General features: G+C 56.0%; 1 protein-coding gene across 1 annotated transcript in view; it reads right to left on the bottom strand.

Annotated features, from left to right (window-relative positions):
• Positions 1-9715, bottom strand: part of HS1BP3 (HCLS1 binding protein 3) — a 29365-nt gene extending 19650 nt beyond the window's left edge. The window contains exons 1-3 of the mRNA XM_043604457.1: positions 9628-9715; positions 4768-4933; positions 837-1044 (exon numbers count right to left, since the gene is read on the bottom strand). Of these exons, the coding sequence (XP_043460392.1) occupies positions 837-1044; positions 4768-4933; positions 9628-9659 (406 nt within the window). The 5' untranslated portion in view covers positions 9660-9715. The remainder of the gene's footprint in view (positions 1-836; positions 1045-4767; positions 4934-9627) is intronic.
• Between the last annotated feature and the right edge of the window lie 4450 nt (positions 9716-14165).

The following is a 14165-nucleotide window of genomic DNA, read 5'->3' as shown; positions in this document are numbered from 1 at the left end:
CCATCTGTCTTGTGAAGCTTAGAGACCACGGTCATTAGGAAGAGTTAAACAGAATGGTCCAAAGAGGGGAGAAAGTCAGGGGGAGAGTCCAGCACCTCCTGATGGGACCTCTCCCCACCCAGGGGTGCACAGGCACTTCATCTGCCTTGGACGGCAAGCCTGGATGGCGCCCGGGTGTACCGAGTGGGAAGGAAAACGTCAGCCACCCTTGTACAGCACTTCCTGCACAGCAGGCTCTGTTCTACATGCTTCACACGTGTGAGCTCACTGGATTCTCTTGCCACCTGGCTGCGAGGCATTGTCCCATCTGACAGCTAAGGAAACTCGAAGGGGAAGGAGGTGGCTGAGGACACACACAACAAGGGTTTGAAGTCCCTGCCACTGGGCCAGTGTGGGCTGAGCCTCCACCTGTAGCCATACCCAAAACACATCTGTGGGGGGCAAGCTGAGGGAGATGTCCCCAGGGACCAGGTCCCCAGGCCTGGCTGGCAGGAGGCAAAATGGGGTGTGTGTGTTGGGGGCGGAGTGGAGCTCTGGGGATGCCAGGAGGGGCATGGCTCCAGGGGCATGGGCCTCTGGTGGAGTCAGACTACAGAGAACACCCTGTATGAGCCCCATCTGGCACCCAGGCAGTCAGTCCTCAAAGACCAGGTGCCAGCCTCTCCCTGCCCACCACCACGGCCGGGCAGCGGGTAAGGCCCACCTGCCTCAACAGCCTGGCTGAAGCTTCCTGACTGCAGGCAGTAGCTGTGGACCCATACTGGCCCAGCCAGGGGAGTGAGGCCTAGTTCTGGGCCAGGGGAGACCTCAGGGGTTTGGGACAGAGCCTCAGGTACCTAAGAATTCTAGCAGCTCTGGGCTTCCTGCCAACTCGGCGTCCTTTGAGACACAGCGCAGAATCTCATTGAACAGGACTCTCCTTTCCCGGATGTCAGACTCCCCAACGAACAGGACCTTCCTGGGGAGTGGGGGAAGGCTGGCCGCGGGGTAATGACTGCTCAGTTTCTGGTAGAACTCCTCGATCTCGCTGTACTTTTTGGAGACCTGGAATGAGAGGGGCATGTGGTTTCCTGAGTACTCTCCCCCTTGCCCCAACCAGACAGCCCAGAGGCCGGGCTGTTTGGAGAGCCTGTCCCCAGGACAGGTGCCTTGGGGCACCTCTGACCCTCCACCCATCATCCTTCCTCAGCTCCATTCTCAACACCCCTAATCAGTACTAGGCTCAATTATGAAAGTCTGAGTAGCCAGAGAGAAGATACAGCCATGGTGGATTCCAGGCACTGTCACAGGTCCAGGTAGAGACATTTGGCACAGGGACCCTGGCCCGGCCTACGGGCGACCAAGGAGGCCGGCTGCCTCCATTCTGGGCCTTCAGCAGACTAGTGGGGTGACCTCATGGTTTGGCCAGCTGTTAGGTCATCTTCCGACAACCACATGAGTCACCTTTTCTCAGCACAGATCTCTGGATCATATTCCCGCGTGCAAGCAGCAGCCTTCTAGCTGGAACCATCCCTACAGGGCTCCAGTGGAGAAGAACCAGATACTACAAGGTTGTTTCTCAGCCCTGCTGTCAGCCAGAACCCCAATGCACACTGGGACCTCGGGGGAGCCGGTCGGCAGGTGGTCCCAGGCCACCAGAGTCACCCTGACACTCAGTTCCCAGCTGAGTTCACATTCTATGAGGCCACCTCTGCATGATCTCTGCCCCACAAGGCTCAGGCCCTGCACGGAGGGAGCAGCCGCGGCACAGTGGGTCGGAGGCATTGCCGCAGTCTGTGCAACCCAGCGTGGGTGCTCAAAGAGTCACCTGCTCTGACCACACACCCACCCACCAATCGCCCAGCATCCTCCCTTGTCTTGGACTCTGTATGCTGGGCCTGGCTCCCCAGCTCCTCTGACAGAGCACTGAGCATAAAAACAGAGATAGACCCACCTCTGCTCCCGGGCCAGGGCCAAACCTGCGGCACAGCACTGAATGCTGGTGTGGCTGAGGACGCTGGGGGTGTCTGGAGGTGCTGACATGAGACCTGGTGATCCCGGTGCACAGCTGTGTTGGAGCTCACGGCCCTGGCTAACTACAGCTTTCACCAGAACCCCCAGCCTGTGAGGGTTTCACATGCCGGCAGGTGGCTGGAGCACTGGAGGAATTTAGTCCCCCAGCCCCCTCCTCCACCTTCCCCCCGCCAATGGGGAGTTCCCTGGGCCAGGCGGCTGCAGCCTGCAGTTGTCAACTGGATCTGGAGCTGGCTCCAGAGCTGGATCTGGCTCTGGAGCTGTCCTGAGAACAGCCCTCAAGGAAAAAAGTAAGAGGATCCTTTCAGGAAAGAGATGTAGGTTCTAACCCCTGGGTCCTGAGAACAGTGATTCGGCCCAATCAGGGAAGCTGTGACCCTGAGGATTGAGCGCCCTCTGCTGGCCTGACAGCCCCACGCGGGTCTGGCCCTTGGACCCAGCAGCAGTGGAATGGGGTCCTGGAAGCTTCAGGTTTCCTGAGCACTGAGAGCGTGAGAGGCCAGGAAGTTTTAAGTCAGGGGTGCCCCGCCCCCCCGCCCAACCAGGACCCACATTCATCAGTGTTCCAAAGCAAGGGCTTCTCAAGCAGCTTCCTGAACAGCTGGGAGAAGAGGCTCGGGGAGAGGCCATGGGTGCAGAGATGCGAGCTGTTCACCTGGGGCCCCCACAGGCAGGGTGCACAGCACTGCTACCCTGAGCCTCTCCGGGGGAGGCATGTGTGCTCGTACCGCCAGCACACGTGGGCGCCGCTAAACAGCAAGCACACCCAGTGTCCCTTTTTGGGGGCTGTTTTACTTTCTGATGAGCAGTTAAATTCATGTTTTTATTGAGACATGTATCCTTTTCGGGAATAGAATGCAAAATGCTCCCCCCTCCTTTTTTTTAAGCTAAATCATGAAACTTTAGAGATTTCGTGGGGGATAAATGCATTCTCCTCCGCCCTCGCAGGCGGTTCAAAATGTGTGAGAAGCCCCTGCACGCATGGCCATCCATACACGCACTTAACACCCTTTGCAGTTCTCACTGGCCACAAAAGACTGGCACTGGGGTGATGCACGGGGGCGTAAAGATGTCTCCACCATGGCCTCGCACATAAGGGTGGCCCTCTGTGCAGGACTCAGACCTGCCGGGATGCTCCTCCAGGGCTCCCCGGATGTTGCTTCTCTCTTATGCCCAAAGACACGCACCTCAGATATTCTCTTCTGCTCCCAGCCCTGAAAACGTGTGTGTGTTCAGCTCCACGGTGGGTCAAGTCAGATGATCAGGAGTTGCAAAACCCCAGCACTCAGAGCCAAGCAGAACCAGATCCAGCACCCGAGATTAGACCCTGATTCTCCCTAAACGTCAATTTAAGTGGGCGCCTGGCTGGCTCAGTCGGTTAAGCGTCCGACTCTTGGTTTCGGCTCAAGTCATGATCTCACGGTTTGTGAGTTTGAGCTCCGCAATGGGCTCTGCGTTGACAGTGCGGGGCCTGCTTGGGACTCTCTCTCCCTCCCTCTCTACCACTTCCCTGTTCTTGCTCTCTCTCTCAAAATAAATAAATAAACTTTTTAAAAAAAGGTCAATTTAAGGAGCAAATGAAAGACATCGTGCTCTTTTCGATGCTTCCCATGTGTTAAATATCCTGTAAAGACCGTGCCATACATTTTTCTCTCTTAGAAGGTGATGTCTCTTCTGATAGGTCACCAGAGCTAGGTAATTCATGGTTTTCCTTTCTGTCCTGGCTGCCAGGAGATTCAGAACTAAATATGTGCAAACCTGTAGCTGTTGATCCTGTCTGTACCACAGGACTCTGGCTCATTTTACCTTTAATTAAAAGCTCTCTCTTCCCTTAGCTCCTGCGACTCCACGATGCCCCCTTCTCTTCCCTTGGCCTCAGAGGCTCCTCCTTCTCTGTGACTGTCCCTGAGCTGCCTGTGGGTCTGGGGCTTCCTCCTAAACCCTTCCCTTTGCCCAGTCCCTCACTCCAGCCTCATGTGTCTGTGGGACACTTCAGACTCCACACATCCCCCTTAGACCCGCCCCTCCGCCAGTGCTCTACAGTTGGTGCAAACAGTCAGCCAGCAAATGATATGCATGTTACTTTGGAAATACTGTATTTTACAACTCTCTCCCTCCCTCTCCCACCAACTCCTGCTGGCCTGCCTCCAGCACTCCCCTGGGGCATCACTGGACTCGTGACTGGGCCTCCTGCCTCCTGCCCGGTTCCTTCCAATCCAACTCCACTCCCCACCAGATGGGCCAGCGAGTCACTCCCCTACTTCAAAGTCCTCCTTGGCTGCAAGACAAGTCAGGCTCCCTACACGCCCTCCGTGACCTGGATCCTGCCCTTCGTCGCCCTCATCTTCTACTTCATCCAGGATGACACTGCACTGCGCACAGTTCCCCACACACAACACCCTGTGTCCAACCTCCGTGCCTTTGCTTATGCCCCGCCCTCTGCCTGGGATTCCCTTCTCTTGTATAGCTCTATGGGCTCGCTCCTCACCTCCAGAAATCCTCCAGAACATTTCCCAAGGGTGGGCCAGGTGCTGCTCCTCTGCACACCTACAGCTCCGTGCGCTCCTGTCATGGCCTGCACCTGTCTCTTTACCAGTCTGTCTCCCCTCCGACCATAAGCACCTGAATCGCTCTTGTGTCCTTACCACCCAGCACGCTCTGGCTAGAGAAGCGCCCGCTCCCTGATGCTGCTCACACCTGTGCACCTGGCCCCCGGGCCCCCTCAGGAGCACCCTGGCAGAGCCCCCAGCTCACCAAGAACTGGACGACATCCTCGGGCCTGTGCTTAGCCGACTTGAACGCAGCCAGCCGGGTTACCACCAGGATCTGGTACTCCACGTGGCCTGACATCATCTTGCCCCGCACCTCCTGGTGCTGGGGCACGGTCAGGTCGAGGCCTGTGTGGACATTCTGAACTCGCCTGCCAAAGGGAAAGAAGGCAAAGGAAGCTCAGGTTCAAGTCAGCAGGCTTCTCGAGTGAAATGCAGACAGGACCTCGCGGTGGCCCTGCAGGCCTGGGGTACGAGGTTCCTCTGCTGGCTGTCCTCAGCGGTCACTGCCCCACCACACACCGCGTCTCACGGGGCCTGGCTGGTGAGCCCCAGGCCTGGGCCCTGCCCTTGGGCTGCTCCCGGACAAGGGGCTGTCCCCAGCAAGAAAACGAGTGGGAGCGGAGGAGATGCAGCTCGTGGAAAATCACCAGTGGGAAGGTGTGTTAACACACTCAGTTCATGTGCCCCTGAAGGATGGAGGGGATGCACGCGGGGGCAGTATTCCCACCAAGGAAAGTGCCTGGCTATCTGCACACAGTGCAAGAATGACTACTGCCAGGAACTTGGGCAGAGACACATCTCTTCAGCTACCTGGGGGGAGGTGGGGAGCAACCTGGCTACTACAGAACCTGTCTAGCAGGGGGAGGTTGGAGAGGGCGCTGAGTGCAGGGCACAAGGCACTGAGAAGACCGCTGTACAAGGTTGTGAGAGGGTGCTTGGCCAAACATCTTGCAGAATCTGTAAACGCTACACAAACATACTGAATTGTATGGGGGGCCAACAAGTCACGAGACATTTTCTCTGAAGTGAGAAAAAACGATAAGGATGTCCTCATCCTCCGTAAGGGTCTGATGCAGACCCATGCAGGCAAAGACACATCATGCAAACACCTACGACAGGACCCCTCCTCATCAACGTTGAGACCTATTATGTGCTGGGCAGGACTTCCAGAACATGAGCAAAGGGACGCTCTGAGGAGGGCGCTTCTGGGCTACCACTGTACCAGGGCAAGGCCCTCTCCCTCTCTGCCTAATGTCCCAAAGAGAGTCAAAGACACTCTCCCCCAGGACTCCTTCCACCTCCATGCTAGCACACGACACTGTCACCATGGTGATGCCGTCTGTCACCCACCAGAGAGGACAAGTGCATATGAAGAGCATACATGCACTGACCACACACCCCTGCACACACACATTTTCATGTGACACAAGGCACACAGTAATGAGCGCAAATCAATTAGGAAGGCCCAGGCGAGCCCAAACGTAACCCTGTGAGATGGAAAAACACACCTAACATATCAGCCTTTTTCCTTTTGCCAGTAATCACACGAGTGCGCTTGGCCTGATGCTGAGTAGAGGCCGTGCTGCTCCCGGCTTTGAACACGGTGTCCGCGGTGCTCCAGTTACTAGCGCGGGAGCGCAGAGCAGACTAAACATGAGCCTGGTGGCAGCCCGCACTGCTGCAGGCTCTGCAGGCTCTAAGGACCTTACCTAAGTCACTCCCGCTCTGGCAGCTCTACAAAGGGACACAACCATTTCCCCCAGAGGGAACCAGGCACGATAAAGGGAGTCGGCTGCCCAGGTCTCAGCAGGTCAGCCAGGGTGTCCTCCCAGGCAGTTGCCCCAGAGCCCAGTGGAGGGCGCCAGGAATTGGGATCATTATGCTACAGAGCATAGGCGGGAGTGCAGAGGAGGGGGGCCTCTTGGCGGAGGAAAGAAGGCGTGAAGGAACCCTGGCCTCTCTGCTGACAGGCACCTTCTATCGCCAGCGGGGCTCACTCTCTCCTTCTTAGTACCGCACACCTCCCAGTTCTTTGACCGCATCGGGACTTGTAGTCCACGGTCCCACTGCCTTCCACTGATGCTCCTGTTCCTGTCACACCTCCTCAGCTGGGAGGTCCTGGTGAACCACGGTTTCTGGCCTCCATTCCCCTGCCCCATCCCGAAGTCTCCAGTTCTCTGCCTCCTTTGTCCTGGTGCCCAGCAGCTGCACGGGACTGGGATAAACACACAGAGGTGCCGCCTGGTCCCACCTGAAATTCACCGCCACAACCTGCAAGCCACAGCCTAGGCCTGGCACCCCTTCCTTGGTCTAGACTTAGGCTTCTCAAAGTGTGGTTCCTGCCATACTGGTGTCACCTGGAAAATTAGGCCACTGAATCAGAAACCCCGGTGGGAGGGGGATACCAATAATCTTCGTGTTGACAACTCCTCCGGGTAACTCTGATGCCCTGAGCCTGACTCACTCACTCTCCCACCCACCCTAGACGGCAGGCAAACTTTTGCCATAAAGGGCCAGATAGTAAACATTTTAGCTTTGCAGGACATATGGTCTCTGTCACAACTACTCAACTCTGTCATGTGGCGTGACAGCAGCTGGACAATACATAAACTTTATTACAAAGGCAAGAGGTGGGCATGATTTGGCTCACGGGTACAGTCTGCCCACCTATGCTTTAGACCAAGCTTTTTAAACCACAAGTGCATCTAAGTCGCCTGGGGAAGCTGCCAGTATGCACATCAGGTCTGGGGTGGGACCCGAGAGTCTGCGTTTCCAGCCAGCTCCCAGGTGATGCTGATGCTTCTCAGCTGCTCCTGAGACCCGCTGAGCAGCAAGATATGGCGTCTAAGCCGCCTCTCTCAACAACCCCCCAGTAAACCCCCAGTACCTGTTCTCGCCTGACATCCCTGCTTCTTGGTTCACTGAGAAGGGCAGCAATCGCAGAAATCCCCAAGCCTCCCCCTCACAACTGGCCTGTGTCCCACTGGGGACAAACTGGCCGGCTCCTCCCTGAGGCCATCACCTACTCAAGGCAGGCTCATGTAAGTCTTCCCCCTCCCCCTGCCTTCTCCTTCTCCCTCCCCCTCCTCCGGCTCTCTCTCTCTCGCCTGAGCACACTGTCCCCTTGCTCCCAAGCCCACAGTGCCTTACTGCCTCACCCAACACTCCCCCAGGCCCACTCCACTCCAGCCATGCTGGCCTGCTCGCTAGTGCCCAAGCACCCTCTGCCCCAGGACATTGGCTCTGCTGTCCTCTCTGCTTGGTACAGTCTTGCTCAAGATAGCATCATGGCTCTCTCCCTCACAGAGCTTGTCAGGATCTGCCCAACTGCCACTCTATCAGAACAACACTCCTGGACAAAACGGCACACCAATAAACCAGCACTCACTCCTTCTCTTTTTCCCCTACCGTTTTATTTTCCTTCATACCATTTATCATCCCTGACACATCATCCATTTACCTCCTGTCCAGCTGTCCCCACTAAAGCTCCATGAGATGGGCTTCATTTGGGTGACTGCCGTAAACTAGAATCTGAACCAGTACTTGGCAAAGAGTAGCTGTGCAATAAGTAGCTGGTGGGTGAATGCAGGTGCTAACCCTAGCGGTGGGGGGCTGCGCTGGAGAGCTGAGTTGGGGCCCAACCGTGAAGAGCCTGCCTGATGGCTGGTCTCAAGCCTTTGGAATTACCCTGTGGACAGTCCCTCGGGTTTGCCAGCACCTGCCACCAGGACGGAGTGAGCACTACCCGACTGGCCATCATCACCAGCACGTGAGACCATGAGCAAGCCCCGTCCGGGCTGGGGCAGGGAGGGAAGCCACCTACCTACCCCCTTCCCAAGCACCCAGCACCAAAGTCACACTCCATCTGCGTGTGGCTGAGCGGGCGTCCGTTGCTGGCCCTACTCATACCTGCCAATCTCAAACCTCCTTTTTGCAGAAAATAAAGCAGGCTCAGGGACAGGTGACTTATGTAGGACCAGGTAAACCTCTGCTGCCAATGAAGACACAACCTGTCACTTCACTGCATCATGCAGAGGACACCAAGCAGGTTCTGGCATCAGGGTTTGCTTACAGAATTACATTTTCTAGACCTCAAGCCACAGGGAAGTTCAGGTTACAGCGGGAAAAATAACAGCTGGGCTAGGCAATACATTCATTTAGGCAATAAACTGTCGTCTTCGACCAAGATTTTGTGTAGGGGCAACAAGAGCGGTGTATCAGTGGCTCAGTCACTCTGCGGAAGAGTAAAAGCGTGTGCACCCCAGGCTTTCCAGGATCCACCTTGCCCTGGGTCCTCCCGGTCTGGGTCAGGGTGGGCCCACACTGCACCTTCTGCCTCTGGGGCCTTTGCTGTCACTTGCTCTTCTCCCGAGCTACCTCGTGAGCAGCTGCCACCTCGTCTCTCCCCTCCACCTGGTTCACTCCTACTCTCCCTTCGGGACGGGACGCGCACTCCCGAGCAGTCTGGGTTCGGCCCTTGCGCCGTGTTCCTATGGCAACCTGCACCTAATCCCCACACCATCGCTCCCCGTCCCGGCTTGGTCCCGCTTCGCACCACCCCCCCCCCCCACCCGCCGCAGGTCCGTGTTCATTCCGTCTCCCCTGCAGGGCCGGCCTTTTCTAATTCACCCGCATCCCCAGGGCCGCGCACCGGGCCCGGCACAGAGTGAGCACTGAAAGGAGGTATAAACTAGATTTTCAGGCGAAAAAGAAAATGAACGCACGTCGGCAGAGAAGGGCAGAGGAGACCCCCCTCTCTGCCCGCCTGCGGGACTAGCCAATCCCGGCCTTCCACTGGGTCTTGGGCCAGTTCGTCACCCTTTCAAGGGCCTCAGTTTTCCCCATCTGTAAAACGGGGATACTCAATGCGCCCACCGCTCCTGCAGGACGGTGGGGCGGTCCACCCCAGAGAACCTGCAGGGCCGCAGGGAAGGCCGGGCCGCGGGCCCACGGGGTCGGCCGCCTCCGCCTGCTCCTCCGACTGGGCGCATCGGGCTCGTTCGCGCGCACCCGGAGTCCACGCTGCCCGAGACGCGGCGCCGCGCACGGGGGTCTGGCTCACCTGGAGGTGACGAGCACCGCCGGGGACTGCATGACCGCGGCGGTTCCAGGCGGGGCGCACGGTCACGGGACCCGCTGGCGCCGGCGTCGCCACGTCCCCGCCCCGCGCGCTCGGCCCGCCCCGGCTCCGGCCCCGGCCCCGGCCCGCCCCCTGGTGGCCACCAAACTCGGCCTGCGGCCGCCGAGAATTTCCAGCCTTTCTGGAACTTTGGGTGCTGACTGAGCACTGACCGCGGGAGGCTTGGGTCCACCTGGGCTATGCCCCCTGTCCCCCCCGCCGTGCCCCCCACACCCCCCGCACCCCGTGCCCGAACCAGTATCCTGAGCCAACCCAGTGGCCAGAAGGCACGCAAGGAAAAACAGAGAGGAGGCCCGTCGGTAACCCCAAGGCACCCGTTTCACCCTTAGGAGTGCCCAGTGTCCCGGTTCAGAAGGTAAATAACCTGGCTCCTCTGCCTTGGGGAGAGTGTTGGGAAACAACGCAACCAGTGGTCATGGCCCCGGGACCATGGCTCAGAGGCTCAAATGAGGTAACTTTACAACCCAGTGAACAAGATCAGTTAGACCCATTTGTGGGGCGTTATCTGAAGAAGCAGCAGCCACTCCGAGGCCTTCCAGGGCCTTCTCAACAAGAGCTTCTCAAAGCTCTTTCCTGTCCCCTGCTAAAGAGGTGTTGTTCTGACCTAGTCCCACTCCATGGAAGACTTGGTGAGACCCCTGCAAATAGGCTCTGGACTATCACACAGGGAGATGAGGCCCAGCCCAGCTCAGCACAGCAAGGATGAAGCGGGGGTGGCCAAGGGTCTGCGTGAGGGTCAGGGATGGAAAATTACTGGAGGAGACAGCAAGGGTAGGGGGTTTCTTGCTAAACGGGGATTGTTGCAGAAGGCAGGCCAAGGCCTAAGACATCAAACAAAGGTGGAGGTGGAGAACTTGATCAGATATGGAGGTGATCAGATATCCCAGGTGGGGGCATTGTGTGTCAACTGACTTAACAGGATTCTTGCTAAGACTGGCCATCCATCCCCCAAACTGAAGGGGGAGAGTGGGGTCAAGGGCAAGGCTGATTGGAAAAGAACAATCCGAGGAGCCTAAAGTTTGGTCAAGGAGCCAGTCATTGTCACCCTAAAGTTTTCCCCTCGTAGAGCTGTTAAAACTCTCCCTCCCTTCTGTGTGCAGACCCCCCCTCTCCAGGTACCCTCCCTTCCTAATGACACCCCCCTCCCACAATGCTTCCCACCCTCTGGGAAGAGGAGAGGAGGCTTCTGTTTGACTGCATTTTCCCAAAGAACCAGCTTCCCTTCCCCACCCCCACCATCCAGTACTCCTATCAACAAGTTCTGTAGACACCTGTAAAGCTCTTAGGTCAGGGTGGGCAGATAGTGACATTAGTCAATGTGTTTTGTGCTGCTCTAATGGTGAGAAACGAAAAAAACAGGATTCTGCTTGGTTTCTGCCAGCAGTCAGAATCCATCACAAAACTACTCTGCTTTCTCTCATGGCCTTTTCATGCATTCATTCATTTACCCTTCCTTCCTTCCTTCCTTCCTTCCTTCCTCCCTTTCTCCCTCTCCCTTTTTCTTTCTTTCTCTCTTTTTCCTTCCTTCCCCTTCCTTCTTTCTTCTTCCCTCCTTCCTTCCTCCTTTTCTCCCTCTTCCTTCCTTCCTTCCTTGCTTTTTCTTCCTCCCTCCTTCCCTCTCTCTTTTCCTTTCTTTCTCTCTCTCTCTCCCTCTTTCCCTTTCTTTTCTTCTCTTCTCTCTCTCTCTCTCTCTCTCTCTCTCTCTCTCTCTCTCTCCTGAGCTGGGCCTCCATTCTGGGCCCTGTGGAGGCTCAAGCTGCTCAGTGGACAGGATGCTCAGCCCTGCAGGGGGGCAGGGTGCAGCCCCTGATGTTGGGGTCATGGATAGGAAGCTGCTGAAGCCGCCTGGGGCTGAGCCTGCATTAAGCCTGTGGAGAAGACAGCCCAGGAGGATCTCGGGTAGCACTTACTTCCCAAGCACAGGTGGGGGTTGTGCCCCCCCCCCCCCCCCGTTGTCGCTGCAGCTGGCAGCTTGCCAGTCACCAATGCCTTGCAGCGAGTGAAACTCAGCCCTGGCCCAGGGTTCCTAAATGCACACCACCAGGGACGTGGCGCTCGTGGTGCCTGCCAAGAATATGACTGGTCCCCCACGATAGAGCGACCCCGTCCCTGAGAGCAATCCCATTTTCTGTCTCTGTGGGTCCTGCTCACCCCTATGTAGCTCCAGTGGATAATTGTATACAATGCACGGAATGTGGGATCTAAATCTGATATTTTCTGCTTCCTGCCCGACTCAAGGAGCCCCCTCCATGGCTGAAGCTGCAGTAATGCAAACCACATTGCAGAGGATCTTATAATTTCCCTTTGCACTGCCCTGGGGGAATGCTCCAGGCGTCAGTCTCCCCTCCCCGCCGTTCCCCAACCCCAGGGCCCCAGGGGCAGTGCAGTTCACAGCTCATAGGGAGTCAGATCTGAGCTCTGGCCGCACCATGCACGGACCTTGTTCCTGGTGGGGCAGGTCCTCTGGGGGTCTGACTTGTCTCTGTCCTCTGGGGATCTGACTTGGCTCTGTCCTCTAAAGCAATGCTATAGCACTCTAGGGGTCTAGGCGTCCCAAGTGGAGCAAGGCTACCACTGCCCTGGTTATTCAGCAAGCACTCTCAGGCACAGCTCTGGGCCTGTGACCCTGCCAGGATGCAAGAGACACAGGCTTCCTTGGTGGGACTCACACATCACTCAGGAACAGTTGGAAAGGTCAACATGGATGCAGGCCCAAGATACACAGGGAAGGGCACATAACTAACTCAGCCTGGCGTCGGAGCAGACAAGGAATTCTTCCAAGAGGAGGCCATGACAGACCTGGGTCATGAAAATGTTATCTCTGAAGCCTTGGGTTTTCTCATTGGTGAAATGCGAGTAATGGAAACCTTTAATTCAAAGTACTGCTGGGAATGACTTAAGATTAAATATGACAGGAATGAGAGGAAGTGTATGGGAAGCACTGTAGATTAGCTACCCAAAGCCATTCACAACCCCTTCCTCTTTAAATTTTACTGCCATGGAGCCTGGAAAGGTAAAACACTCATGGCTCCAGCCTCCCCTGCAGTTAGAAGGACGCGTGTGACAATTCTGGCCATGTATACAGAAGTCCCTGTGGAAAGTTTACCTCTCTAGGAGAAAACTCTTTGTTTCTTCCCTGTCTTCTGCCTGGAAAGGGTATGTAATGCTGGAGAGGCAGCAGCCATCTTGTGACTATGAGGCACAAGCTTGAATTTGGGGCCTACACATTAAGGATGGAGGAGGCTGGGGACCTGATGGCTTATGAACTTTCATACAAGCCCCAGACTCTTTCTTGAGATTTATTAAGACTTTTCTTTGCATGACGCTTAGACCAGTCTAAGTGAGGTTTTCTGCAATGGGTTCCTCGTTGGTATGGTTGCAAAGTACTTACATAAGGCCTGAAATAAAAACTGCTCAATATGGGAGGGATGGTAGGGATGCTTGAAGAGGAGAAGGAAGAGAAGACATAAAGTGTGTCCTAGCCAGGGGTGCAAAGCCAGGGTGCCTCCAGAGAGCACAGTGTGCTCAGGGCTGGGGAGGAGAGCATGCAGAGGGGTGGCGAGAAGAGGTTTGGGGGGCCTTGTGCCATGCCGAAGAGTTGACATTTATCCCAGAGAAGTGAGTGGACGCCCAGGATGAACAAAGGAAGAGTATTTCAGGATGGGGACTGGGGTGTTGATGCACAGTGCCTTTCTAGGAAGTGAGGCCAGAGTCAGGGTGGGCAGACGGGATGGGCTGAGAAGGTAGGATGGTGGGTGTGGCACCCTACTCCAGAAACTTGATTCTGAAACAGAGGAGGCAAGCAGGTGACTTCCTAGAACGGTTACACAGATGTCATTCGTCTTTGCAGAAAAGGTACAGAAAGCATGGCTAGCACAAATAGAAAATAAAATCAAATTCATTCATTCTATACCAGGCATAACAACCATTGCCCTCTTGGCGTTTTGTTCTCTATCTACGTACACCTTTTAGACAACACAAAACCATGCTGGAGGTCCTGTTTTGTAACTTGCTTTTTCATTTACCGTGCTGTGAATATCCTTCCATGTTAAATTACCTCCCAAGCCATCGTTTGAAATCCTTACTTAGGAAGATGCCATGTGCCAATGTAGTGTCGCTGACTTGCCCAGTCCTTAAGCTATGGCTATGTAATGGGAAGGCGCTGGGGGTCCACGTGGGAGATGGGGGGCTGGGATCTCTTGAATGCTAGTTAGCAGTTTCAGCCAGATACACCAGGAGGCAGCTTGGGAGATAAGAGTTAGTGTGTCAGAAAACACTTTGGTGAGTCTCTGTGTACTTTCTTGAATAAGGCAGGGTCTCAGGATATTGGGAGAAGAGCAGTTAGACCAAGAGCTTCATCTTTTCGAGTCAAAGAGTGATCGACATTTGGGAGTTGTCTGCTGGCAACTTCTGAGCTCGGGGAGAGATGGGTGGGCGTCCAGCCAGGTGGGGAAGGTCCC

Source organism: Prionailurus bengalensis, chromosome A3 (genome assembly GCF_016509475.1).
Source record: "Prionailurus bengalensis isolate Pbe53 chromosome A3, Fcat_Pben_1.1_paternal_pri, whole genome shotgun sequence".
Lineage (NCBI taxonomy): Eukaryota > Metazoa > Chordata > Mammalia > Carnivora > Felidae > Prionailurus > Prionailurus bengalensis.
This window is presented reverse-complemented; position numbering and strand designations above follow the sequence as displayed.